Source organism: Suillus paluster (genome assembly GCF_016628075.1).
Source record: "Suillus paluster strain FC165 chromosome Unknown EDB91scaffold_42, whole genome shotgun sequence".
Classification (NCBI taxonomy): Eukaryota; Fungi; Basidiomycota; class Agaricomycetes; order Boletales; family Suillaceae; genus Suillus; species Suillus paluster.
Window position 1 is genome coordinate 188614 of NW_024537602.1, and position 24610 is coordinate 213223.

Sequence of the window (24610 nt, forward strand, 5' to 3'; positions counted from 1 at the left end):
TACTATAGAACTCATCCGAGTTCTCTCTCTTTAGGTACATAATAAAGTCTCTTATACTCGACTGGGGAACTCATACGAGTTCTCTCTCTTTAGACGCTTACTGTCTTTTACAAAACCGTACCATGCCTCCTATTAACATCAATACTAGCTCTTTTAAACTCGATGCACCCGGCATCGCAGGGTTTTTCGGCGGCGAAGAAGCCGTCCTTGGGATGCAGACCATTCATCTCTACGAATACAGAAAATGGCTGGGATGGTACAACTCTCCCGGCGGCTGGACTGTTGGCAAGTTCGGAACACTCGCAAATTCCCGTTTCTGGAACACAGTCTTCCCTGGGCTCCATGAAGGCCCTACAAAATTATTTGGGTTCGATGGCAAGCAGGGGCCAAAATATGTCGCCTCTAGATCTGGATCCTCCCTGGAGCACACCGGCCACCTTGCATATTTGATAACGCAAAGCTGCAAGGAGCCAGAAGTGCAGGTGGAAGGAGGTCTCACGAAACGGATTAAAGTGACTATTATCCAGACACAACCCAATCCATCTGTGAAAGAGAATCGGCCAGTTCGCACGATCCCACCTGGGCGTCACGTGCACGTTGCCATTCTCCCGATGGCCGTCAGCTTTATTACATGTGCGCTTTGCGGATGGACATACGACTGGTTCTGTTGTGTTATGATTCTTCTGGGAATCGTCTCTAATGGCCTGTTTACCTTGGTCATAGGATCCGCATGTTTAGGGCTGAAAGGCATGAAGTCATCACAGACAGCTCCGCCCGGAGACGGGATGCTAATGGATGGCGATGACATCATCATCCTCCTCGGGACAGCGGGAAACGTCGGCACCATCACGAGGGGCCAGTTCGTTCTCGAATATGAGCCCTGGGTGAAGAAGGGGAGCAGGGAGGAAAAGAGAAAATGTTCCGTTCCTGGAGACGGGATGGGATCAGCCAGCTCGAATCGCGGAAACGATGCGTAAGGAGGTCTTCAAGATAGTCCTTCATACCGTGATGACCCACCCGTCAGAGACGAGTATGACGAGTATGCCGCTATTGGATTATGTTCGCTCCTGCTCGTCATACAACTCCTCAGTCAAGCGCTCTTGATCCCCCAGGGCACATTATTCTTCGGCCAAATCATGTTCCTGTCCTCCATCGCGGCTTCCTGGGTGTACAACTTTTACTTGTCCTCGATGGATAAGGAGTGTATTCAACAGAGGTTGCTCCTAGATGTACTCGATTTGCATATGCAGCCGTACAGCCCAGGCAAGAGAACAACTGCTGTTGTATTCGCATGCTTGATGCTCCAGCCTCGTGGCAATGATGCAGATGAATGGGAGAGTTTCAAACCAGCAGCCATCATCCAACATTTGATTCCAAATGATACGCAGGTGTGGATTACATGGAGACAAAAGGTCTTGGGCGTAATAAGCGAGCGCGAACGCAACCAAGAAGCTTGCTACGGTTTGCTCCAGGTGAACGCCGAGGATGAAGCGAGGATGAAGAAGGATGACATATACCTTCTCGAGCAACTCCTGGTGGACGCTCGCACCGCATACGATCAGGCCACGGCAGAGCAGCGTAGACTTGGGTCGATCGGCGGCAAGGAGGACTGAAACCATGGAACGGAATATCCCGGTGTCCTCCAGTAACTTTTTACCTAGTATGGATATTGACTTCTGCCATATCACTGTAACTTGAACTATGCATTCAACCTTCCCTCAGAATCAAACGGTCCAAGACATGTGTCGACTGTTCACCAATCTTTACACTGAAGGGGCTTTCGGCTGAAGGAATCTCTGTGGTGATCACAGGCGAGCGGGAACGGAGTAAGAGCTGATAAGAGAATGTATAATCTCAGTATCTGTTAGAAACTGGTAGCACAGCTATAGTACCTGATAAGAGAATGTATACTACATCTCGTTAGCGCTTTGTATAGTAAGGGAAAATATAATGGCTTACATCTCAGTATCTGTTAGAAACTGAGATGCCCGAATGCCAGACTCGTAGCTTTATACGTAGTTAGTATGGATACGCTAAATAACGGATGTCATAGAAATATCATAGAAATAAGTAGTCCAATTATGACGAGCCTCGGCCGACGTCATTGTGTCGCCTCGTCGTTCAGCTTGGTTGCGCTCGTTATGTCTTACTCTGACATCGCTAACTTCCTCTTCGGTTCGTCTTCCGTTCCTCCCGATTCGTCAGAGCTCAACAATCTCGCCTTTGCATGAGCTGGAATGATCCGTGAAGTTCCTTTGTTACCCGGCCCTCTCTACCTTAGCGCCGATATCATACATCATGATATGGATTGATAACTTGGTTAGCTGATCGCCAGCAATACTGTGACAAGTCGATGAGGTCAAACCAACTCTGGTGTACGAGAAGGATCGCATAATATTGAAAGGTAAAAGCATAGTAGCTGTACATACAGCGTCGACGATACATGCGAGTATTTTCAGTGTTAACTTCATGGCAATTGAACTTGTATGTGAAAACTTGATAGCAAACCAAACGCACTGCGGGAAAACGTGGAAATCAACTTGAACTTTTGAAGTGGAATAAAAATCATCAAAAAAGTACGATAGCGAACTTTGGACGGAAGCAAAGTGAAAGCGGACGGTCATAAAAGCAACAAAAAAACCCAAAGTAAACAGAAAATGAATCGAGGAGTATGAAAAGGTCATGTCAGAGTTCACCGAACCTCATAGATCGACTCCATCCGGTCGGATGGTGGGCGAACGAACACGCTAGGGATTGTTTCGTCCTTGCGAAGCATCCCACGAGCCTTGCTCGACTCGGTGCGACTAAGCTTTAGCGGCTTCAGATACTTGTTCGCAGAACCAGTACTGGGAGCGACATTCTCATCATGCTCTTTCACCGTTTTTGACTTCTTCTTTCCAAGAACAAGCGGTCGTGTACCTGCGAACCCAGTACCGGCGACATCACCGATACTATCATGGTTCGAATCACGATCTTTAAGGAGGGAGAGTGTGCGAAGAGAATTTGAGCCCGACTTCATTGCGGTCTCGGCGACCTCCTTGCGCTGCTTGCTAGACTTGGGTACAAGTGGTTTCACCACCCGGGAGGACCACTGTGCGAGCGTGCGAGGTGATATGTCGTTGGCGTTATTTTGTTCGATGGGGGATTGAGTTTCTGGTTCTGATGGGGCCTGAGCGTGTTCTTCGGACGATTTGATATAAATGATACTAGAGCGTTTCGAGGACGGTTGAGAGCGAGGCATAGCGGCAGCTTGATATTTTCGTGTATATTGATATTCTTTTTCGTGTGGTGTGCTTTGCGCGGTAGGATCGAATTCAGCCATCGGGTCAAAGAGAGTGACCGTGGATGCAGCGGATGGCGGGGGAAGCAAAGTTCTCTCGGCGTCAAAAAGGGTAGCGACGGAGGTACGTGCACTGTCCATGCCGTGAGGAACTTCGACACGAAGACCAAGAGTACGAGTAGATATCGAGCGGCCGAGGGAGGCGCCATTCGGAGCAGGCTGGTTCTCATCATTCGTGGGGGGATGTACGAGAAGGTTGGGAACTGATTCGTCCTCCCAAACTGTATTGCGCTTCGCATCGTTTACGCTGGCGTACCCGCCAATCTGTGTGGCAAGTGCACGATTGATCTCACACTTCAAAGAGTTAACAGTGTCCTTGCCAAGACCGAGACTGCACAGCAAATGTCAGAGAAGATCAACGAGGGGGTCAGGAGCTACCTTACCTCGGAAGACTAAAGTGATGTCTCTTTTGCGTAGACGTCCTTTTGGGCTTCGCCTTGCCGTTGTTATGCTCCCGGTCTCCGGCGAGCACACCAAAGTCGCCATTATCCTTCTGGGTATGGGAGGCAGGTAGGCGCTTCTTCTTCGTCACGGTGCTGCTGATCGGGGGATCGAACTCGAAATCCTTGATCTTCATATCACTTCCAACCTTCAAGCCAGGCACAAGGAGCGGAAGAACACCAGCAGTGAGTGCGTCGATCTCGTTAACATCATCGTTGACGGCGGCACCGAAACTGAAGCCAGACGAATACGACTTCCGATGGATTAGAGTGCGCATCGATTGTTGCTTGGCGAGACGAACGTTGGGAGGCGTGGGAGGAAGCGGTTGAGACGGAGGTCGGCTGGGGCTGGGGCTGTAGTCGGTGCTGATTGCCTGACCGATGGTGACCGAGGAAACAGAACGGGAGCGGAGGTGCGAAGAACCCGCAGAGACCGAAGTCCTCTTCTCGACGGCAGCACCAGTGGTGACAGTGAGCAAATCACCATCTTGCTTCTCCGGCGATGCAGGGACAATAACCGTAGTGGCCAGCGCAGAGTAGTGCCTCTGGGCAATCATAATCCTCGATGCAAAGTCCTCGCCTGAAATCCTTGATTGAACTGACTCCTTCCTCAGTCTCCCGAACTCCGCAGACTGGGGCGTGTTGGGGAACATAGAATTATTGAATGATTCAGCCTCAATCTGCATCGGGAGAGGGGGCGTCATCTCGCCATCTTCCTTTTCATCGTCAGGAGGGAGAACAGCTAGGCGCGGGACAGGGGTCATGAGACCAAGTGCCCGGCTAAGCTTGCTTTTCCCGTCCACGGCGTCCCCTTGTGAGATCCAGACATCTCCAGAGCGTCTCCCTTCGACAATTGTGACCGACCCAGACCGCTTATACTCACAGTTGTAGTTGGCGAGAGTGACGCACGGAGAGGGCGCACGCATGCAGACCGAGGGAGGTTCCTCGTGAACATCGAAGAGACCGGTAGGAATGGGAATGGGCGAGCGCATGATGATGTTCATGGCAAGGAGAGGTGAAGACATCGTGACGGAGAGTGCAAGAAGAAGAGGCGTGGCAGAAGATACGAAGCCATTTCCAATAAAAGACAGGAAGTATGGAAGGGAGAACGCCTGGTGACCAGTTGTTAAAGCCAATTATATAACGCCAAGCAAGTGAGACTTACCAAAGGTACCCAAATCGTCATCATCCAGCAGGCATACCGGTAAAATGATATGTCGACGTCACTACCACTGTACGCCAAAGAAGCAATACCCCTTTCTGAATCACCTTGAGAGCCGTATCCTCCAAGAACCCGAGCACTCGACATAGCAGGCGTCAGGGGACGAGTAGCGTGGGGAAGAAGCTCAGCATTAAGATCGATTACGCTGACGCCACTTCGGGGAGTTGTCGGATAGGACCATGCGGAGTGTGTCACTTGGGACCCAGGCGCTGAAGTCAACCATGAGCTCTGCGAGCCGAGACGTGGTCGACTGGGAGCATCGCGACGGAATGGGTCAGGATCAGAGCTTAGTGCGCAAGTGGGAGAGGAAGATGAACGGTAAGGTGATGGCAAGGGTGGGACTGGTGGGATCAATGCGTCGCTGGTCATAGGCGTGGGCGGATCAAACCAGTAAGACGATTTAGGCGCAAGGGAGGCCTTGGATGCCATGGCAGAGTTGGCGCGCGACGAACCAGAATGGGGATGTGTTTGATGAGTCGAGAAAGACCAATTGGACACTGAGTCTTGATGCGTACTGCCAGCATCAGAGGTGAGCCAGGAGCTACCTTCTCTGAGGACGTCAACGTCTTCGGTCGAGAAGGAGGGGCGAGGCTTGTCCTCGACTTCTTTCATGGGTGGCCAGCTGTCTGCAGGCTCATTGAGTGCAGCGAGATTGCGCCGAATCACCACGAGAGTGTACACGAGACTGCCAAATGCTGCACTGCTCAAAACAGCAATAGTAGAGGAATATGCGAAGAGTCCAATGAAGAAGCTTGGCACAGCTGACCCTGCGATAATACCAGAGAGTGCAGTAGATGTGAATCCCAGTAGCAGGGTAGGTGCCCACAGCATCCAGTGTCTGGATCCGAAAGACACTGATCGCCCCATACGAATGTGGATCAGAGTGATTGCGGACACTACAAGGAGACATGTTTGCCTGATTGTCAAGGCGAACCACAACCTTGCCGAGGATGCAGCATCACGGGCCTCCCCATATCCTGAAGGGCCACCATAGTATTCACCGAATGCCTGCCAAATGAAGACGACCAGAGCCGTGATGTCGAGTGAAGCCAACCACAGGTGACTTTTATCGGCTGAAGAAAGAGAACGAAAATTATAATTAGGCAGTCCGAACTCGGACTAAGGCACGGGAAAAAAATCAGCAATTTGAGGCTTCTGAGGAGATTGAAGACATACGGGAGCGACTCTTCTGCTTAAAGGATGAGGTGGAAGAATTGGAATTACTATGCGAAGAATAACAAAAGCTGATGATATGAACGAGATAAAAGCAAGGATAAGTGTTGGAATAAAAGGAATCATTGTGTCGTTGATATCGTTGAACGTTGATAAATTCTCGAATGGATGCTAACTTTGGATTTGATCTTCTGAGCGAACGTTGGGTGCGTGGATGCGTGAACGGCGTATTAAGGCCTTCGTGACAAAACAAGCCGAAAAGTAAGATGGCTTAGCGCTAAGGGGGGGAAAGCGTCAGTCTTTGAAGTGCAAGGAAAAGAGTCTCGAACCAAGTTTAAATTTGAACATGAGCCAAATAATATTGGACCCATAACAACAAATAGTACATACTTGTAAACAACGCGTCACCACGTGACTTTTGATTTTTGATTTTTGGATAGCACTGACCAAATGAAGTCTCCGAAGCAATTCGGCTAAGGCTTTTGTGCTAGTGAGCTATCCTGCTACCAATGTGGTCCTAAAATCCCTGGCTCAATGTTAGCATTAAAATTGAATAACTTGTCGATGAGAGAAGATTGAGGGAAGGATATTGATCCACCCCCAACTGCACGAAGATCAGAGTGTCACCTCATTCCATCTCGCATTACATACCTGAATGACATCGCTGAGATTAGTAGTAGCGATCATCGAATGCTCGATGAAATCCATCAAGTTTCCAATCAGATTTCGGACTTGGGATTGGCTTTGTTTGTCAAAGGCTTTAGGATTCAACAGAAACAAACAACGCGTCAGGCAGTTCTTCAACGTTGCAACCTTCGATACCACGTTTCGAGCTCGATTGCTTATGCGCACCATCACTGACCTCCCAGACGAGCTTCTGGATGAAATAGCATTTTTCTTACCACAGGGGACTCTATTTTTCCTATGTACCGTTTCAAAACGCTTCCAACCTCGTGCGACGCGATGGCTCTACCGGTGTCTAGCCCTAGCGGGCAACGGTGAAACGATAAAAATCTGCAAGGCCCTCATCTCAAACCATTTTTCTGCTGTCTCTGTCCGCAAAGTTCTCTTATGGCCAGGTTTAGCCTTCTCCCGCCCAACCCTTACAGAAGGGTAAGTGCATGTCGCCTCGTGATTTGCATACGTGTAACTTGTTCATTCAACAGACCCTTTTATCTCTACTTATCCTCGTTTTACAAGCTGCTATCCCGTGCCCTGTCTTGTATGGTCAATGTGGAAAGCATCCGGTTGATGTTTCCTTACTGTGGAGCATCTCTGACATTAGATGCCTGCACGTTCCCCAACCTTCATTCCTTCGCGACCACAATGGAACCCCATACTCTTGCCTCGTTTGTCAGGAGGCACCCGCAGCTTCAGGAGCTGCATATATCTCCGAGTGATGCGAAATCCGTGCCATTGTCAGAATTCAGTGGAATACGCCTTTCTTTGGTGAAATCCGTCGCTCTTCCCGAGCCTTTACTGTTTATGGTTTCTCCGGAGGCACCCCTAGAATCACTTTTGTCTGCAGAGATTGAGGATGACAACGAAGAGATCCCGAATTATATCAGGAACATTTCTCGATATTGCACAACGCTTTCCGAGCTTCATTTGTGCCGTCCCCATTGGAATGCCGAAGCCTTGATGCATGTCGCGACTTTGCTGCCAAATATCACAAACTTCGCATTCACTAGGATGGCACCTGGTTTACACCACGATGCCAATGTTGCTGTAAGTTTTCGCTGCGCTCCAAAGCTCTCCAATGTTTATAGGCGCAGTTTCTCGATGCATGTGAAGCAGCACTCCCTTTTTTCAAGTCCCTCAATCAAATACGTGTCACACGCAACCAAGGACGATCTCGCTTTACTCGTATGTCCAACTATAGATTCGACTCCAAGATGGTCCAGACATGGGGCAAAAAATGCCCGACCCTCGATATTTGTGTTTTTCCATGTACGCCTAACTCTTAATTATGTTGATGGTGGGAGGTAGCTAAACGATACATAGCTGGAACCGCATGGCATCGTGTTGAGGACAACGTATGGATGCCAGACTTGCATCAAAAAGCTGCAATTCGGTGGCTCTTCAAAATTGCCTTCACAGGCCAGTTTCCGATCGATGTCGCGGAGTCTTTACAGCAGTTCTGTGATTCCATCGGCAAAGTTGACACCCTTGGACTACTCGACTTCAGATCACCGTCAACCTCACTTGGCCTTTACGCTCATGCAGAGGAGGACAATGAACCATATTATGAGTCAAGTGAATCGGATGAGAGCGAGGTCGAGAGCGAGGAAGAAGGTCAAGAGATCTAGGTGACTGACAACCGCGTCGGGTTGAAGGAATTCATGTCGTTGAAGAGGGCTCGACAGTATCCCTATTGTCTTGGTGTACACTGCGAATGTTCGACGCGTAGGGGTAATTTAGCACGACAGTCAGTTGAAGAGTAATCATGATATAATATGGTCCCTACACTTCCACAACTAGATACGCGCGTATTCACAGATCATATAATACAGGGCACACAACATCTGCAGGTCAAAAACGTATCATGAGAGCCTACGGGTATCTCGGAGCCGTGCCCGCCAAATCTGTGAGCAGTTTGACCTCATCCAGCATCTTCTTTGGTGTCTTGCCAGTGACGACTGCTTGTAAAGCAACGTTCGTCACGAGATAGACCGGTTGATCAGGTAGCTTCGCCTCTTGAAGGTTAGTTCTGATGCTACGGGTGGTTTCTGCCACGTATTGGTCGCGCGCCCGCGCGAAGTAACTAGCCTTGTTCCCGCCTTCATCGTCACTGTCGTAGCCCATATCTTTCATGAGGTTCTTGATGTGCTGATCCGCTTTAGAGCGGACGATGAAAGCGGGAATGCCAAACCGCCTAGCGTTGGTAAGGATAGCAACGTCAGTGGCAGTGAAACGATTGTTGACCACGACGAGGATGCAGTCAAAGACGAAGAGCCCTTGTTGATTGAAATATTTCCAATCCGGGACCTTCAAAGTACCCGCTCCGGGAACATCATACCAGATGAAGCGGTTGGATGGGTTAGGATCAGGGTATCTGGCCACCGTAAGAGTAGTCTCGTTGACGCCAACCGCGGCAGCATCAAAATCCATGTTGTGCTTGCCGCGGAACGCGTTAACGAGTGACGACTTGCCGCTACCAGCAATCCCGCTGATGGCGACATGGAAGAAACCCTGGGTATGCTGGATCTTTGCTCTGAAAGCAGAATATTCTTCAGGGGTAGGCGTGACCACAGGTCGGGTGCCTTCCTGCAATTTCCTCTCGGCGTCCTCTCTCGCAGCTTGAGCTTGCTTGGCTTCTTCGGCGGCTTTCTGTGCGGCGCGTTCCGCTGCTTCCTTCTGGGCTTGAAGTCTCCTGTTTTCTTCTTCCCTGACTCTCTGTTGCCGTTCTTGCTCTTGCTTGGCAGCGAGGGCAGCTTGTCTGGCAGCTTCTTCGGCAGCTATCTTTCTACGCCTCTCTTCTTCTGCTTCTCGTGCTAGTTGTTCGGCACGCTGCTGTTCTTGGCGAGCCCGTGCTTCAGCAGCCTCGCGGGCGGCACGTGCAGCCTGTTCGGCTTGCTCTCTCTCGCGGCGCTGTCGTTCAGCCTCTTCGCGGGCAGCTTGCGCCCTCCGAGCTGCCTCCGCTTGTTCGGCCTGAAAGCGTTGCCGTGCTGCTTCTGCCTCGCGTCTGAGCCGTTCTGCCTCCGCGCGGGCTGCCTGAGCGGCACGTTCTGCTTCTTGACGAGCAGCTTCAGCTCTGGCGCGCGCCTCAGCTTCAGCTCGCTCTCGTGCATGAATTGCTGCCCAGTCAACGTGGTGTGATTGTCCGCCACCCATGACTATTTCAAAAGAAGATGTCGTTGCTTGGTCTGTCGCACCAACAGGACGTCAACGAACATTACTTTTGTCACAGTTCATTACTCGCCTGAATCGATTGACGATGTAAGGTGTCCGTGCCGGCTTCTAGGGATATCTTCGTGGATTTTAAACCCCCACTGCACCCAACAGCCTTAAGGATGCCTCGAGGGTAACAGTACAGCAATTGAATAGCATAACACGGCTGTGACAAAGAGTAACTTCGAATTCTTTTGAGGTGCACACCGCCTCGACGGCCTCTTAGCTACCGCGCGCGCGATGGTCCAAGGGTCTGTAACGGCAGCTAATGAGTGGCGCCTCATTATGATAACCATGTCCCCTGATGCGCGACCGAGCTGAACTGGTAAAGTTGCTAGCGGGTCGGCAATCGCCGTCATATCGTTATCATGTGAATTGCTCCTCGTTCCGAGCAAGATGCTTTTTTTCAATATTCAATTGATTATATGTCCTTTGAGTCAACTTCTCCACCGCCAGTGATGGTCTATCCAACAGCTTCAAGCCGACCGCCCTGGAATTCATCACCCAAACGAAAGGAGCGCAGATCATCAGCGGAATATCGCGATCGATCGAAACTAGCTTCTTACAATTTTCAGAGTCCCCGAGCGCCTTCGTCTCAATATGCCAAGAGGAAAACGTTTAAGGGCAACCAGACCAGCCCACGATCGTCCTCGTTGCTGGAGCGCATGGAGTTACCATCTGGAGAAAGGAGGTTGCTTGATCGAATGGACTTGAATGAAGAAGCATTGAGGATACGCAATGGATGATCGATCTGATGGCTCGTCAGGTTCTTTAAAAGGTTGGAACACGGGAATGTGTGGGTCCCAACAATCACATCTTCGGATCTCGGATAAATCTAATGAGAAACCCCTCGAGTGAAAGAAACCCCCTCTGATTACTCAATCAAGAACGCTGTTGTCTATGCCGTGCGTCCGGGTGCTACGGCTAGTGTTGTTGGCAATACTGCGGCAGTTTTGCCACTCTGGCAATTGCCAGTAAACTCGGAGGGGTCCGTGGCAAAACTTGTAGTAGGTAGAGGCCGACTCAGACAATCTGTGACAGATTTTCTTCATAGATTTGCCATCAATCCGCCGCTCAGTTTGATCAGTAATACTAAGTGAGACCGTCGGAAAGCTTCAAAACAACTATTCCTATCATGTCCACCAGCATGCACTCACTACTAGCCAGCCTGTCTGACAAAAACATGCACGCATGCACACTCGGAACAATGGTGGCATTGACATGGACCTGGCGACAGATCTCAATGCAAATTTCACATGGACACCTCCACTGGCGAGCCAAAGCCAGGTTGATGACGAGCTGGAGGGGCCAGAAAGCTTAACAGAGGATGGGTCGCAGCTGCCTTTGATGAGATTGAGCAATGCATTGCGGAATTCCCATCAGCTATTGATCCCCAGCTGGAAGGGTACGAGATCTTGGCGGGAAAGGTGTATGACATCGCAGAGCTGGAATAGGTTGACAATGGAATTATCCCTGCAGCTTTCAAAAATGATGTTCAGTAGGTGGGATCTGACTTAGAGGATCATTTGTCATGGGATGTGCAGTCTGTTGACTATGAAGGGTGTCTCATCAACTCAGCTAGGGAACTGCACAGGTACGGGTAGCCCATACCCTTGCACTGCCACTGTGTGCTAACATTGTTTTGTTTGCCTCTGTTAGATTCTAAAGGACGCAACACTACTTTTCGCGCGCAACACCCAACCTTGCGACGGTGATCCCAGCAATGGATCACGTCATACTCCTGCAACAAAAATACCTGCCCTACAATTTGTTCTGCAGTTTGGCTGGCCAAGAATACTCTCAACCACTATTACCAGCTCATGGACAGGTCTCAGACTTGTTGTCGGCCACCTGAAGTAAATGTTCGCAATGTCCTTGGCTGCGAATGCGGTCTCTTATTAAGTCCAAGATCTTTTCTCTCCACCTACTCCACACCGGCGTATTATTTGGAATGAATTTGTGGATGATAACTTCTGGTTCGAAACCTGCTTTCTTCCATTGATCTGCGCCAACACTGCGAGGCTGGAGTATCAAGCAGGCGAATACAGCGGCAGTTGTTCTCGTGCCCAGGCTGTGCGTCCGCATATGTTGCTCATTCAGATTGAGTACTTCCAAGAGTAACATTTGCTGAATGTACTCCTTACCCATCGAGGACAAGTACAAGTTGTACGCCCAGGAAGCCGCGAAGGCGGACAGGAACATGATTTGGCCAAAGAATGTGCCCTGAGGGATCAAGAGCACTTGACCGAGGAGTTGTACGAGGAGCAGGAGCGAACATAATCCAATAGAAGCATACTCGTCTCTGACGGGTACGTCCTGCTCTGCGCCGCGGGCTACCTTGAGGACCTGCTTCCGCATCGCTTTTGCGATCCGAGCTGACCGATCCCATCCCGTCCCCAGGAACGGAACGTTTTCGCCTTTCCTTCCTGCTCCTCTTTCTAACCCAGGGCTCATATTCGAGAATGAACTTGCCCCTGGTGATGGTGGCGACATTTTCCTCTATCCCGAGGAGGATGACGATGTCATCGCCGTCCATTAGCATCCCGTCTCCGGGCGGAGCCGTCTGTGCTGGCTTCACGTCTTTCAGCTTTAAACATGCGGACCCAATGACGAAAGTAGACAGGCCATTAGAGACGATTCCCAGAAGAATCATAGAACAACAGAATCCATCCGCAAAGCGCACATGTAATGAAGCTGACGGTTATCGGCAGAATTGCAATGTGCGCGTGACGCCCGCTGTGAGGTTGGATTACGCGAACTAGCGGATCCTCTTTAAAAATGGATCGCGTTGCGGGATAATAGTCACTTTATTCCGTTTCGTGGTTCTTCCTTCCAGTCTCTCCAAGCTCTTCCCTGCATTTCTGCATTATCAAATATGCAAAGTGGCCGGTCTGCTCCAGGAGGGATCCAGATCTAGAGGTAAGGTATTTTTGGCCCTGCTTGCCGTCAAGCTGAAGGAATTTTGCGGGGTCATCGTTGGACCCAGGGAAGACGTCGTCCCAGAAACGGGAATGTGCGAGTTTTCCGAACTCCCTGCCGACGTTCCAGCTGCCGAGGGAGTTGCACCACCCTCGCCATTTTCTGGCCTTGTAAAGATGAATGGTCTGCATCGCAGAGATCTTCGCCGCCGAAGAACCCTGCGACGCCGGATACGTCGAGGTCAAAAGAGCCGGTATGGATGTTAAAGGGAGGCTGGTAGTGCATAGTACGTTGCCGCTTGATGTGTAGATTTCGACTCACGGCTGCTCTTTTAAGTAGCGCACCCGACGCGAAGCGTGCACTCAACACAAATCTTGCTTTCATCATTGCCGCTGGTCAAGAAGCTGCTGCCTCCTTTGTTCACGGAAGCGTGGCAGCTCTAGGCGCAAAGATATCCAGTACACGCCCAAGATGTTGAACCCCCGTGGAATACCTTCCATCTGCCAAAATCCCTCCGCCTTCACAATTTGTAGTTATATCCCGGTAATCCGTTGATCTCCTTGACTTGATTGGTCCCCTATTTCAATAATGATCCACATGGATATGTTGCTGTTAGCTATCAGTCGACCTTTTTCCGATGTGAGCTCGATACGATTGCTTGAATATTTGTCCTTCATGAACGGTGGCTGGGCGCTACTTTGTATCGAGTTCACCATGTGTTAAGTTATAACTATACGATCTAGGATGGCATCGTGCTCGGTTGTCTTGCTGTGCGAAGGAAAATAGTATGGCAACTCGGTTACCCTATGATGGCTTTTGTGAGCAGAGGTGGTATGTTACAACAGGTATTAAACATCGCAAGCTTGTCTGGCAGCTATTTTTCTACGCCTCTCTTGTTCTGCCTCTCGTGCCAGTTGTTCGGCACGCTATCGTTCTTGGCGAGCCCGTGCTTCAGCAGCCTTGCGGGCGGCAGCCTCTTGGGCAGCACATGCAGCCCACTCGGCTTGCTCTCTCTCGCGGCGCTGTCGTTCAGCCTCTTCGTGAGCAGCTCGCACCCTCCAAGCTGCCTCCGCTTCTTCGACCTGGAAGCGTTGCTGTGCTGCTTCTGCTTCGCGTCTGAGCCGTTCTACCTCCGCGTGGGCAACTTGTGCCCTCCGAGCTGCCTCCGCTTGTTCGGCCTGGAAGCGTTGCTGTGCTGCTTCCGCCCCCGCCTGTTTGGCCTCTTCGCGGGCAGCTTGCACCCTCCAAGCTGCCTCCGCTTCTTCAGCCTGGAAGCGTTGCTGTGCTGCTTCTGCCTCGCGTCTGAGCCGTTCTGCCTCCGCTTGTTCGGCCTGGAAGCGTTGCTGTGCCGCTTCTGCCTCGTGTCTGAGTCGGTCTGCCTCTGCGCGGGCTGCCTGAGCGGCACGTTCTGTTTGACAAGCAGCTTCAGCTCTGGCGCGCGCCTCAGCTTCAGCTTGCTCTCGTGCATGAATTGCTGCCCAGTCAACGTGGTGTGATTGTCCGCCACCCATGACTATTTCAAAGGAAGATGTCGTTGCTTGGTCTGTCGCACCAACAGGACGTCAACGAACATTACTTTTGTCACAGTTCATTACTCGCCTGAATCGATTGACGATGTAAGGTGTCCGTGCCGGCTTCTAGGGATATCTTCGTGGATTTTAAACCCCCACTGCACCCAATAGCCTTAAGGATGCCTCGAGGGTAACAGTACAGCAATTGAATAGAATATGAACCAGTGCACGAGCTTCGTCATATCACTTGAACACGGCTGTGACAAAGAGTAACTTCGAATTCTTTCGAGGTGCACACCGCCTCGACGGCCTCTTAACTGCCGTGCGCGCGGTGGTCCAAGGATCTGTGAAGGCAGCTAACGAGTGGTGCTTCATTATGATAACCATGTCCCCTGATGCGCGACCGAGCTGAACTGGCAAAGTTGCCAGCGGGTCGGCAATCGCCGTCATATCCGAGTCGTTATCATGTGAATCACTCCTCGTTCCGAGCAAGATGCTTCTTCGAATATTCAATTGATTATATGTCCTTTGAGTCAGCTTCTCCACCGCCAGTGATGGTCTATCCAACAGCTTCAAGTCGACCGCCCTGGAGTTCATCACCCAAACGAAAGGAGCGCAGATCATCAGCGGAATATCGCGGTCGATCGAGACTAGCTTCTTACGATTTTCAGAATCCCCGAGCGCCTTCGTCTCAATATGCCAAGAGGAAAACGTTTAAGGGCAACCAGACCAGCCCACAATCGTCCTCGTTGCTAGAGCGCATGGAGTTACCATCTGGAGAAAGGAGGTTGCTTGATCGAATGGACTTGAATGAAGAAGCATTGAGGATACACAATGGATCTGATGGCTCGTCAGGTTCTTTAAAAGGCTGGGACACGGGAATGTGTGGGTCCCAACAGCATACAATCACATCTCCGGATCTCCCCAGACAAAATGGGCGTTCGGTATGTTGCTGGCAACGAGTTCCATCAACCACGATACTTACGTTATACCGACCTATCAATTTTGAAGTTTTTGCATACACGACCAACAGTGGTTGCCCATAACCTTCCCTATAAAACTCCCCTCCCAATCGAGGAATCCAGTAGTGGGTTGTTGTCGTCTGCGTTCGAAGCTGGAGTGATTAGCCTGTTAACCACTGGTTTTGACATGCTACGCGAACCTCTACCAACTGCAGACAGTGGCGAATCTGTACCTATTATAGAGAGGTGCAGACAGCAGCTAGCACCTGTTCTTCTTATGTCTGCCAAATCTCAAGACTCTTCGACAACTCTTGATATCAAACAGTGTGCAGCCATGCTCACTGATAATCATTGCCGCGAGTTTCTGCAACAAGCTAGAGATATGAAACTTCAAATGGATGCCCTTGCCCCGCACCTACCGGATGTCGCAGCTGATGCACACATCAACAAGGAGGACGTAGAGCGCAGCATGGAAGAACATGATGAATCCACTCGGAATACACGTGTTCGGCTAGATTCAGCAGATGGCACGTTATATGCCGCGTCGCGGAAGGATAGCGAAGCTACAAGGGTAGATCTGCCCATTGACCACAAGGCTTCTACACCTGCCCAGGATTTCAATCAGAACATTGTCATGGACTTTACACCCCCAGTCAAGCAGAACATGGAAAATGATGAAGCTTCATCCCCACATAACCGTAACTCAGCAGATGTTCAAACATCTTCTGCTCCCCCACATCAAATGAATGCATCGTCATCGAATACTGTGGAAGACATCGAAATGACCACATCTCCAACATGTCACTCAGCAAACTCAGTACCATCTCCAGCAGATGCTCAGAACCTAGCAACATGTTCCTCCGCCGACTCCCATACCTCATCGCCGTCATTGAATATGTCAACCCTCTCTATGCCCGGAACCTGGTTCAGACGTCAGGGTCTCACTCGGCCTGGCATACTCAACGTCGATTTTATGGTGGGAGATCGCATTATTCCCGCGTCTTCATCAAATAGGTATGCAAGACTCCGCGGTTTTAACTTGGTTACTTTCCTCATGAGAAATTTTAGCGCCCCAAACCCTCCCTTGGTCGTGAAACTTTCTTGTTTCCGCAAGGATCCTCATCATGAGCTCCAGGAAGATGATAGCTTCGAAACCACTCTTGTCAAAGTCAGGAATACGGCAGAGGATTGGCCTACCAAAGGCTTCCTCGTGGTACAATTGAACGTTGAAAGCGCCAATGGCAGGTCCTGGCTTCCCTATGATTTGGTATGTAGCAGTTCGCGGATACTACCTGCATATTAAGTTAGCTTCTGCTACAGGAAAAAGGGGCATTGAACGTGACTTCGTCCATCACGCCTGGTAACAACACGATGCGTCTGATACACCTCGGCGATCTATCCGACTTTACCTTTGTTCTGTACGCTCTCCCGGCAGAGCCTCCAAAAAGGGAGGAGCCCTGGAGACGACGATGCTGGGCATCTAAAGTCCGGCCAGCCACAGAGATACCATCCAACAATACTATTCACAAGTATGCAAACTTACCAGTTACCGCATCATAGTTCACCTTCGTACATCAGGGCGTCACTCTAACTTGTGTTGCTTTCACCAGTTGTATTATATACCGCGCGACATGGTATCTTGGTATCAATAGCAAGTACTAATCATCCCTTCTGAAAATTGTTATTAATCGAGGCTTCTGGAGCGTTCTCTTTGGTCTCGGAATATAAACATGTCCTACGTCACCGCTAAGTTTGTCCGTACAGTCGCCTCGAGGCGGCGTTACGTTAACTTCGGCAACGGGAGTGCCTGCCGTTCCCCACATGTTTCTTTCTCTCATCGTCCTTGCACTTTTGGGGAACGCCTGTCACTCCTTCGACCTTCCTTCACTCCGTTACGACCGAAACGACCCCACTACGGCACACTCACTCGCGCTAAGCCATCTCCACCACATCATGTCCGGTGGAAGTGCAATCCATCCCGCATCGAAGCCTCCAGATGTTCATAAAACAGAAACTGAGCGACCCAAAGGCGCATATCCCAAGAAGGATGACCGGGCATATACACAAGTGTACCTCGCTCGTGCGCGGATTGAGGGGATTGAGAAGTGGAGAGTGGCGGTTGATACAGCGCTGCAGGCAGCCGAGGAAGAACGGACGCGGTTTGAGGAAACGAATAGGAAACGGCGAAGAACTGAAGAAGAGGCGTGGGCAGCTCTTGAAGAGACGCAAGAGGATATCGAGGGGGTAATGGCGCCGGACGTCCGAGTTGAGGTATGTGACCAGCCACTGATGCAATCTTCAATCCTCCTGATGACCACATCTATAGCATACTGACGCAGTGGGGGGTACAAAGCAGAAGCGCCGCAGTCGGCGGCATGAGCTTTGGAAAGGCCTCCGAAATGTGTTCTTTAATATTATCTTCTAGTGCAGTCCGTCATCTGATTTCTTATCGTGGGTGTTCGTAATAGCATAATTTGCTGTTCTGGGAGGCATGAGCAGTGGGTAGATGATGGTCGTGTGCTGATCGAGGATGGCAACCAGCAATCATGAGACAGAAATCGCCATCGCCATCGCCACCGGCCTTGTCCTTCTATGAGCCGGGCTGATGCTCATTCCACCAAAGGACGCATCCAATCCTCCATCGACATCTGACTCTCCGCGTTTTGAGGCAGTGGTGGGTATAGTCAAGCCGTCTCGTCCCTGCTCCCAGTCACCAGCTATTGGGCCATCCTCTATCAGGTCGTCTTCATCCTCGTCTTCATCTTCATCATCGCCAATAGCCACCGCTGCCCACTCTCGGTACACGCCTTGTATGTACTCGCCCGAGCGCGGTAGCTTGTAAGGATCGAAAGGGAAAAAGGTATGCAGGTCCTCTGGGCCAGGGCTACCGGGCACTACACCAGCAAACATGGGGTACGGTGCTCGCTTGTTCGCCTCCAGAATGGAGAAGCAGTATGCGAAATCAGTGGCTTGCGCGATCCGCGCAAATTGATGCACGACGTTTTGAGAGCAGACCTATTTATGGCAACAAGAATTTAGCCAAAGAATCTCCGGAATCGATAGGAGTTAGCAAACCTTGAGAGGGTTGAGGTCAGATGTGATAACTCTCTGCAAGACTCCCAGCTCGCTTATCCATATCTTCCGCCCGACCTCATGTTCATCTGGATCCTCTTGCAAGTCACGCCAACGGAAGCAGAATATCAGGAAGACAGACTGAACAATCGCATAGAAAACGCTGTGATTGCTGCTAGAGGCATTCCCAACCTCAACCGCATCTAGGTGTGCTGCAAGGAATGCGCATAGGACTTTAACTGCTCTCTGTGCACCTTCACGATCAATAAACTGTGCGCGAGAGACAAAGCTTCCGATATAACTACTCGCTGCAACACGCTCCACGCCATTTGCACTGGCGCTTGCAAAGAGGGCCTTGTCCACGAGTAGTCCCAGAAAAAGATCGGAGAACTCGGGATCAAGGGAAGCGTACCAGAAGAGGAGGAACTGAGTATATCGGGACTTGAAAGTGCGAAGGATAGACCTGTCGAAGATGGCTAGGAGAGTGTGAAACTGAGTTGCAAGGAGGGTATGTGGCTCGCGTTCATGCGACTGCGAGTCACGATCGTGCGCGTTTGGTGTATAGGAAGAAGAAGGTAAGAGGACGGTAGGAATGGACGAATGCAATTTGTTAAAATGGTCAAATACGAGCCTGAGAATTGCATCAAGTTTCGAGACCATGTCATGAATGTGTTTGGTGTCTGTGGGCGCATCTTTAGCATCGCCGTCTGATGATGCATCGGATGATAGGTCGCTCAGACTATCGTCAAGATCCTCTTCGTCGTCGGAAGAGTCGCCCTCTTGCCCGACGATGGTATCAAATGGATCAAATTCAAAAAGTTCGCTGTCCGTAGGCTCGGAGTCTTCAAGCTCTTCGAGCTCTACCTGAATCTCCACCTAATAAATAAATAAATATTCATTAGGAACCAACATCGGCTTAAACCAGGGAAAAGGGATATCGCACTCACATCGACCATCAAAGCCCGATCTACGATCAGACCCAGGACCCTCTCTGAAAGTTCGCCACAATACTCGGTCATACGCAGCAAATTTCGTATATAAGCTACATGTGAAGCTTGTGGCTGTCGTTTGTGGGGAAAGTTTCGTACGAGGAGAGGAGCCAGGGATGATGGGAGAGTTGGTATGAGGTTAAAGAGATGCTCGAGAAGAGCATGTTGTCGATCGTAGATCACACGTCTCGTTAAAGGGGTGGAGCCTTCTAAATTAGAAGAAACGGCGAGAAGACCAGATTCTGCGAGCGACGCGTTAAATCAGCTTGGATATTTTTCATAGCGGTAGGAACTTACGATATGTGAAACCCATCGCTATCCTGTTGAGAACAAGCGACAGATATTCTGGACGCGCGCTAATGAGCATGCCGATAAATACGATATACGATTTGACGAATGCAGCATCCATGGTAGACCATGGTAGGCGGACGATTGCCTCTACGAGTGGCGCGTGACGTCTCTCGAGGCGAGAAAGGACGTGCGAGAGTGCGGAGAGCCAAATACGAAGCTGCGTGGATGGCACGGTAGGCGCAAGCGTGGATTTATTCGGGCTAAACTGGTCAACAAGATCATCAAAGTCCTTGCTATGGCCCTGCACAGGACGATCAGCACGCGATCAAGTGATGTGCCACCCATACTCACATTGAGCTTCTCGAGGAGGGCTTTGTTCACATATGCGAGAAACATATCCTTCTTGAACTTTTCATCCTGCTTCACCCGCGAGTTTGTCGCGATAGGGCGAGAGGTGAACAGTGACGAGTCCGATGGCATAGATGAAGAGGATGCTTTGGTGTACTTGTCTAGGGTAACTTTTTGAGTTTGCTCGAATCGCATAGAAGGTGAAAATGGCCCAGTTTTGGGAGTTCTTTGATTGAACTGGGAGTGTCTTGAATGCGGGTCCATTGTCGTGACCCTTTATGACTGCTTCGCATCCGAGTCTGCTGTGTAGGAGAAAAAGTTGCTGTACTAATAAAAGCCGCGAGACTATTATTATAAATTATTTTATTAGGCTATCCTAAAAATTGTATACTTTATTCCAGATAAGTCTCACGTCCTCATCACCAACTACAATGTCTACCTCATTCTCGTCGGCCCACAGGCTCTATGTCAAGTCACTCTACCGTCGTATGCTGAAAAACGAGCTGGACTGGGTTGTTCGCAGAGATATTTGGCGTGGCCGTGCAATGATGATTAGAGCCGAGTTTGAGCGAAACCGGTCAGTCGTGGATGCGATTTTGGTCGTCACTCTGGTCTAACTGGCAGTTACTGTGTGCATATATCAGTGACGTCACGGAGCCGAGAGCTCTCGCCCAGATTTTTGAGAAAGCGGAGGCTTCTCTCGCAAGCAAGTTGCATCCCGATCCTTATATCCGTGAGTCTCCGCGTCTCCGTCACATCACCTCCTCTAAAAGAAGTTTATTTCTCGTAGCTCCGTCTATGCCAGGAGGAACAAAATGGTACGTGGTGATATGTGTCTACTGGTATTCGTCCTTTATTGAATTCAAAATTTCTGCAGGGAACGCAACATACCTGTACGTTTAATGTTTCGCCTTGGTGTCATTGTCCTGATAATTCCTTTCACAGCCTACCATTGCTCCTATATACGATCACACAGCTGCCGCACATCATTAAATATTGTATACCTGCTTCAGCACCCAATGCACTGTTGTGTCGAGCACCGGTCTCAGTGCCGGGATTGCCATGTCTTGAATTTCGAATATTGTACCAAGTCTGAGTTCACTGACGTTTCCAACCTTCTTTACTGGACTGTCGTCATCTGATCCCTTCCTGTGCGACTTCAGCATTTCCAGTGTGTTCTATATCGAGGATATCCATAGTGCTGCATCAGCATGACGTGAACCGGCATATCTGATTTTGTATTTCAGTGATGCTGGCGTTGAACTCGTCATCGTTGCTGTTCGATGTGTCGACTACTTACAGCTGCGTTGATACAGAGACCCCGAATGCGTAGTCCCCGCCTTGGAACCCCTAGTCCAACGTCTATCATAAATGAGCACGAAGCCTGATTACCATCACAAACCAGACCCCTATTGCCTTATGCTGCGATTGCGCGTTCTGCGATGTCTTCGACGTGGTCACAGAGCACCACCCTTACAAACACTAGTCGATCAAGGTTAAAAGACAGGGCTCACGACACAGGTGGGACATCAGACTGACTTGTCGATAACTCGGACGGGACAAGCGCGTCACTTTTCTTACCAGTCGACGATTTGGCTGCAATGGTCGCATCTCGCTTTGCTGAGATTGATCTGCGCCTTGGTGAACGTCTCACACAGATCGATCAGCTCGTGCACAGTTTAGCTGGACTGATGGGGAAAGCACAGCTGCCCTCGGAGTCAGTCACGGTTTGATTGGTTCATAAATTGGCAAACCGTTAATTTATTCATCTTTTATACTGACCATTCGACATCTCACATGCTTGGTCTTCATGCTGAAAGCTTAGTATACAACTGCTCTGCTTTTGGTTTTCGGTAATATACATATCATATTTAGTATCGTCTTTGAATTCACAACAATGTCTTAATCATTCAATGTTGCTCTGATGCTGAGACCCAAAGATGAAGTGTGACCTTGTGCCATGTATTGTCCTACGTGAAGATGATGCCTACAAGTCACAATTTTAGATTTAGTACACATCCATTGAAATCCTCAGTTGCAGGGAATTCAATTAACGTATTGGAGTGCACATCGAGCTAACTTCGACGGTGAGCGCCACCACTACTGCTAAGTAGTAGTCGTGCCAGTCGTGCCAGTCGGGCGGAGTGGGTAAACACGCTCTAAGCGCCATCGCGGAGGCATCCGCAGTCTTCCATGAGACCAACAAGAGTAGTAGCAAAAGAATGCCTTGAACCAATGCACGTCGGGGAGAGAATCGATGTCAGACGACTCAGACGGCGGGTCGTTTGCCGCCGTGGCCTGTGACGCAGCAGGCTGTCTAGACGGATGTCGGGTATCAGCGATTTTCCTGTATTCCGGTAGATTGGCAGCTGCAAGTCGCTGCAGGGCAATCAGAAAAAGGGAACGAGAGGCAAGAAGTTCTACATTACAGTGAACTTGCGTCCGGCTGCGACTTCAACGGCTGGTGGCTCGTGGCCGGGTCTTGGCCTGAGGTGCTGCCGAAGAAACTGCGTGAGTCCGTTGGAGCGGCGGGGCGGAGAGGCTGTTCCTAACTGGAGACGCACTCAGCCATACTCTACGAGTTAATTAAAAGTGAGAACTAACATCAGTCGTAGCCTGCGGCTGCGCCGAGGGGAAGAAATTCCGAGGCAAGGCTGATGTAGCAGGGGGCTGCAGAATGATTTGAGTCAACTGCGGCGGAATATATATATAAGGAGACATACGTCGAGAGGGCTACGAGGCTGATTGTTCGAAACGGGAGAAGCTGCATTTGCGCGAGAAGGCAAGCGAAGGAATTTGCGAAGGTGACGAACGAAAACGGGTTGCTGCGGGTCTACTGCAGGCGGAGGTGCCCGCGGCCTAGGGGTGAAAAACACGGCAGGCGATATCGCCGGGTTACGGCGCACGGCATTAGGACGACGGGTTGCGTCAGACTGCAATGGCCACAATGAATCAGTGTGTAATGAGCAAAAGCATGAGATGCGTACATTTAGTAGATCGCCGAGGCTTGAATTTTTATGTGGACTGGTCTGGAAGGGAATGTTAGACGAGATAGTATATGGACAGAATTTGTACACTAGCCTGTGCATCCGACGCTAGCCCGACGCTGGCCAGGACCTCGACCGGAGTGTTACATATGTATATATCACTACCTGTCGTGTAAGCTAGTTGACGCGAATCAGGTGAAAGGATTATGCAGTTGGTAGGCAGAACGTCGAATGAGCCGAGGAGCTGGCGGGACTCGAAGGCCCAGAGCTTGATAGTTTCGTAGCAAGCACTAACGAGAAGAGCGCCCTGAGATGAAAGCGCCAGGCCGTCAATAACCATGGTGTGCCCTTCGAAGGGTGATCCGACAGTCTTCAGCGTGGACGCGTCAAACTCATAGATCGACCTGGCAGGGTCATCAGTGAAGCTGAACGCGGCGATGATGGATGTATTTTGTTTGGTCCAGAAGACTGGCGCATATGTCATGGGGTCGTAACCAAATTTTCCTACTTTGACCTCCAATTTCCGTGCTCGAACATCCCACACCTCAAGGCACTTGCCTACATTTGAATTCATTGCGAACTTCTTCGAGTCTTGCGAGAACCGAACTGCGCCCGGCCAATGATCACTCTTCAATGGTCCAGCTACCAGTTTGCCAGTGTCCAAGCTCCATATCCGCGCCGAGGTATCGAGTGCCGCGCTCACCAGTAACCTGCTGTCCGCAGAGATATCGATGCAGTAGGTCTGTTGTGAGTGCCCTTCAAATGTTTTCACGATGCCCGTTTCAACCTCACACGCTTTGAGCTCCCCGCGACCAGAATGTCCACCAGCAGTGACAACCCATCGGCCATCCCTTGAAACTGCCACCGCACGTACTTGCCGCTGACAAACATCCCGCGATTTCGCGATCTCTCTACCCACCTGCATATCCCATTGCCGAGCGGTACGGTCGTCAGATCCGCTGATCATCCGCTCGCCGCCAGGAAAGTAGGATATGGATGGAATATAGTCTTCGTGACCCCGCAAGGCCATTACCGGCGTCAGAGTCATCGTGGTTGCAGCTGCAGCGGACACCGTTGATGTGGAAGCCATTGGCTAGTAGTAGCGAGGAACGGCAAGGTGTTCGTTGGATGCGGTCGAAGAAGCGGCGACGTCTCCTGGTGTGTTGTAGAATGATATTAACAATAACTTTGCCTGCCGAAGACAATCGTTAGCTCATTCGCGTTGCATATTGAGATGAGATTTTGATGTTACCAAGAGGTTGGCAAAGACGAGGAGGGAAAAGGTTGAATATAGGCGCGGCTATCGCATATCTACTATATCTCCTACCACGCCTTTGCTGCATGGCACTGGCAGCTGTGCATTGCAGTGCATTGGGCGCTTATATTCATCAGACTTCCTTCTACTGCAATATCACAAGGTTATGGCATGTGGAAGAAATTGAACGAACTGGGTCACTGCCTCCCT

The 24610-nt window shown here is 50.3% G+C and overlaps 11 protein-coding genes across 11 annotated transcripts; 5 read left to right on the forward strand and 6 right to left on the reverse strand.

Annotated features, from left to right (window-relative positions):
* Positions 1–33: 33 nt before the first annotated feature.
* On the forward strand, positions 34–1613 carry EDB91DRAFT_1337587 (uncharacterized protein; the record flags this gene model as incomplete). The annotated part of the gene is made up of 2 exons (XM_041325587.1): positions 34–973; positions 1025–1613. The coding sequence occupies exons 1-2, from the start codon at positions 123–125 to the stop codon at positions 1611–1613; spliced, it is 1440 nt and encodes a 479-aa protein (XP_041175327.1). The 5' UTR covers positions 34–122.
* A 696-nt stretch (positions 1614–2309) lies between these two features.
* On the reverse strand, positions 2310–6499 carry EDB91DRAFT_551386 (uncharacterized protein). The gene is made up of 4 exons (XM_041327682.1): positions 6179–6499; positions 4946–6121; positions 3724–4892; positions 2310–3671 (listed from the first exon to the last, which is right to left on the reverse strand). Exons 1-4 carry the CDS (start codon positions 6299–6301, stop codon positions 2693–2695), a joined length of 3447 nt encoding a protein of 1148 aa, XP_041175328.1. The 5' UTR covers positions 6302–6499; the 3' UTR covers positions 2310–2692.
* Positions 6500–6968: 469 nt separating this feature from the next.
* On the forward strand, positions 6969–8617 carry EDB91DRAFT_1143934 (uncharacterized protein). The gene is made up of 4 exons (XM_041319119.1): positions 6969–7288; positions 7342–7903; positions 7951–8125; positions 8180–8617. Exons 1-4 carry the CDS (start codon positions 7020–7022, stop codon positions 8482–8484), a joined length of 1311 nt encoding a protein of 436 aa, XP_041175329.1. The 5' UTR covers positions 6969–7019; the 3' UTR covers positions 8485–8617.
* Positions 8447–10278, reverse strand: EDB91DRAFT_551472 (interferon-inducible GTPase-domain-containing protein). The gene is made up of 2 exons (XM_041327684.1): positions 10098–10278; positions 8447–10041 (listed from the first exon to the last, which is right to left on the reverse strand). The coding sequence occupies exon 2, from the start codon at positions 10007–10009 to the stop codon at positions 8729–8731; it is 1281 nt and encodes a 426-aa protein (XP_041175330.1). The 5' UTR covers positions 10010–10041; positions 10098–10278; the 3' UTR covers positions 8447–8728.
* A 1606-nt stretch (positions 10279–11884) lies between these two features.
* EDB91DRAFT_1337591 (uncharacterized protein) lies at positions 11885–12690 on the reverse strand (the record flags this gene model as incomplete). Its single annotated transcript, XM_041325588.1, has 1 exon — positions 11885–12690. Exon 1 carries the CDS (start codon positions 12557–12559, stop codon positions 11885–11887), a length of 675 nt encoding a protein of 224 aa, XP_041175331.1. The 5' UTR covers positions 12560–12690.
* Positions 12691–12741: 51 nt separating this feature from the next.
* EDB91DRAFT_1337592 (uncharacterized protein) lies at positions 12742–13372 on the reverse strand (the record flags this gene model as incomplete). The annotated part of the gene is made up of 2 exons (XM_041325589.1): positions 12742–13203; positions 13307–13372. The coding sequence occupies 2 exons, from the start codon at positions 13370–13372 to the stop codon at positions 12874–12876; spliced, it is 396 nt and encodes a 131-aa protein (XP_041175332.1). The 3' UTR covers positions 12742–12873.
* Positions 13373–13911: 539 nt separating this feature from the next.
* EDB91DRAFT_1083628 (uncharacterized protein) lies at positions 13912–14496 on the reverse strand (the record flags this gene model as incomplete). The annotated part of the gene is made up of 1 exon (XM_041315648.1): positions 13912–14496. One exon carries the CDS (start codon positions 14494–14496, stop codon positions 13912–13914), a length of 585 nt encoding a protein of 194 aa, XP_041175333.1.
* Positions 14497–15429: 933 nt separating this feature from the next.
* EDB91DRAFT_1083629 (uncharacterized protein) lies at positions 15430–17018 on the forward strand (the record flags this gene model as incomplete). Its single annotated transcript, XM_041315649.1, has 3 exons — positions 15430–16472; positions 16527–16725; positions 16767–17018. The coding sequence occupies 3 exons, from the start codon at positions 15430–15432 to the stop codon at positions 17016–17018; spliced, it is 1494 nt and encodes a 497-aa protein (XP_041175334.1).
* A 27-nt stretch (positions 17019–17045) lies between these two features.
* Positions 17046–17973, forward strand: EDB91DRAFT_551527 (uncharacterized protein). The gene is made up of 2 exons (XM_041327685.1): positions 17046–17729; positions 17785–17973. Exons 1-2 carry the CDS (start codon positions 17280–17282, stop codon positions 17881–17883), a joined length of 549 nt encoding a protein of 182 aa, XP_041175335.1. The 5' UTR covers positions 17046–17279; the 3' UTR covers positions 17884–17973.
* On the reverse strand, positions 17898–20490 carry EDB91DRAFT_551452 (RNA polymerase I-specific transcription initiation factor RRN3). The gene is made up of 5 exons (XM_041327683.1): positions 20162–20490; positions 19817–20111; positions 19478–19761; positions 18534–19406; positions 17898–18473 (listed from the first exon to the last, which is right to left on the reverse strand). The coding sequence occupies exons 1-5, from the start codon at positions 20420–20422 to the stop codon at positions 18003–18005; spliced, it is 2184 nt and encodes a 727-aa protein (XP_041175336.1). The 5' UTR covers positions 20423–20490; the 3' UTR covers positions 17898–18002.
* A 53-nt stretch (positions 20491–20543) lies between these two features.
* On the forward strand, positions 20544–21376 carry EDB91DRAFT_551651 (NDUFB9, NADH-ubiquinone oxidoreductase). The gene is made up of 5 exons (XM_041327686.1): positions 20544–20735; positions 20803–20891; positions 20949–20976; positions 21036–21051; positions 21104–21376. The coding sequence occupies exons 1-5, from the start codon at positions 20590–20592 to the stop codon at positions 21149–21151; spliced, it is 327 nt and encodes a 108-aa protein (XP_041175337.1). The 5' UTR covers positions 20544–20589; the 3' UTR covers positions 21152–21376.
* Positions 21377–24610: the final 3234 nt, after the last annotated feature.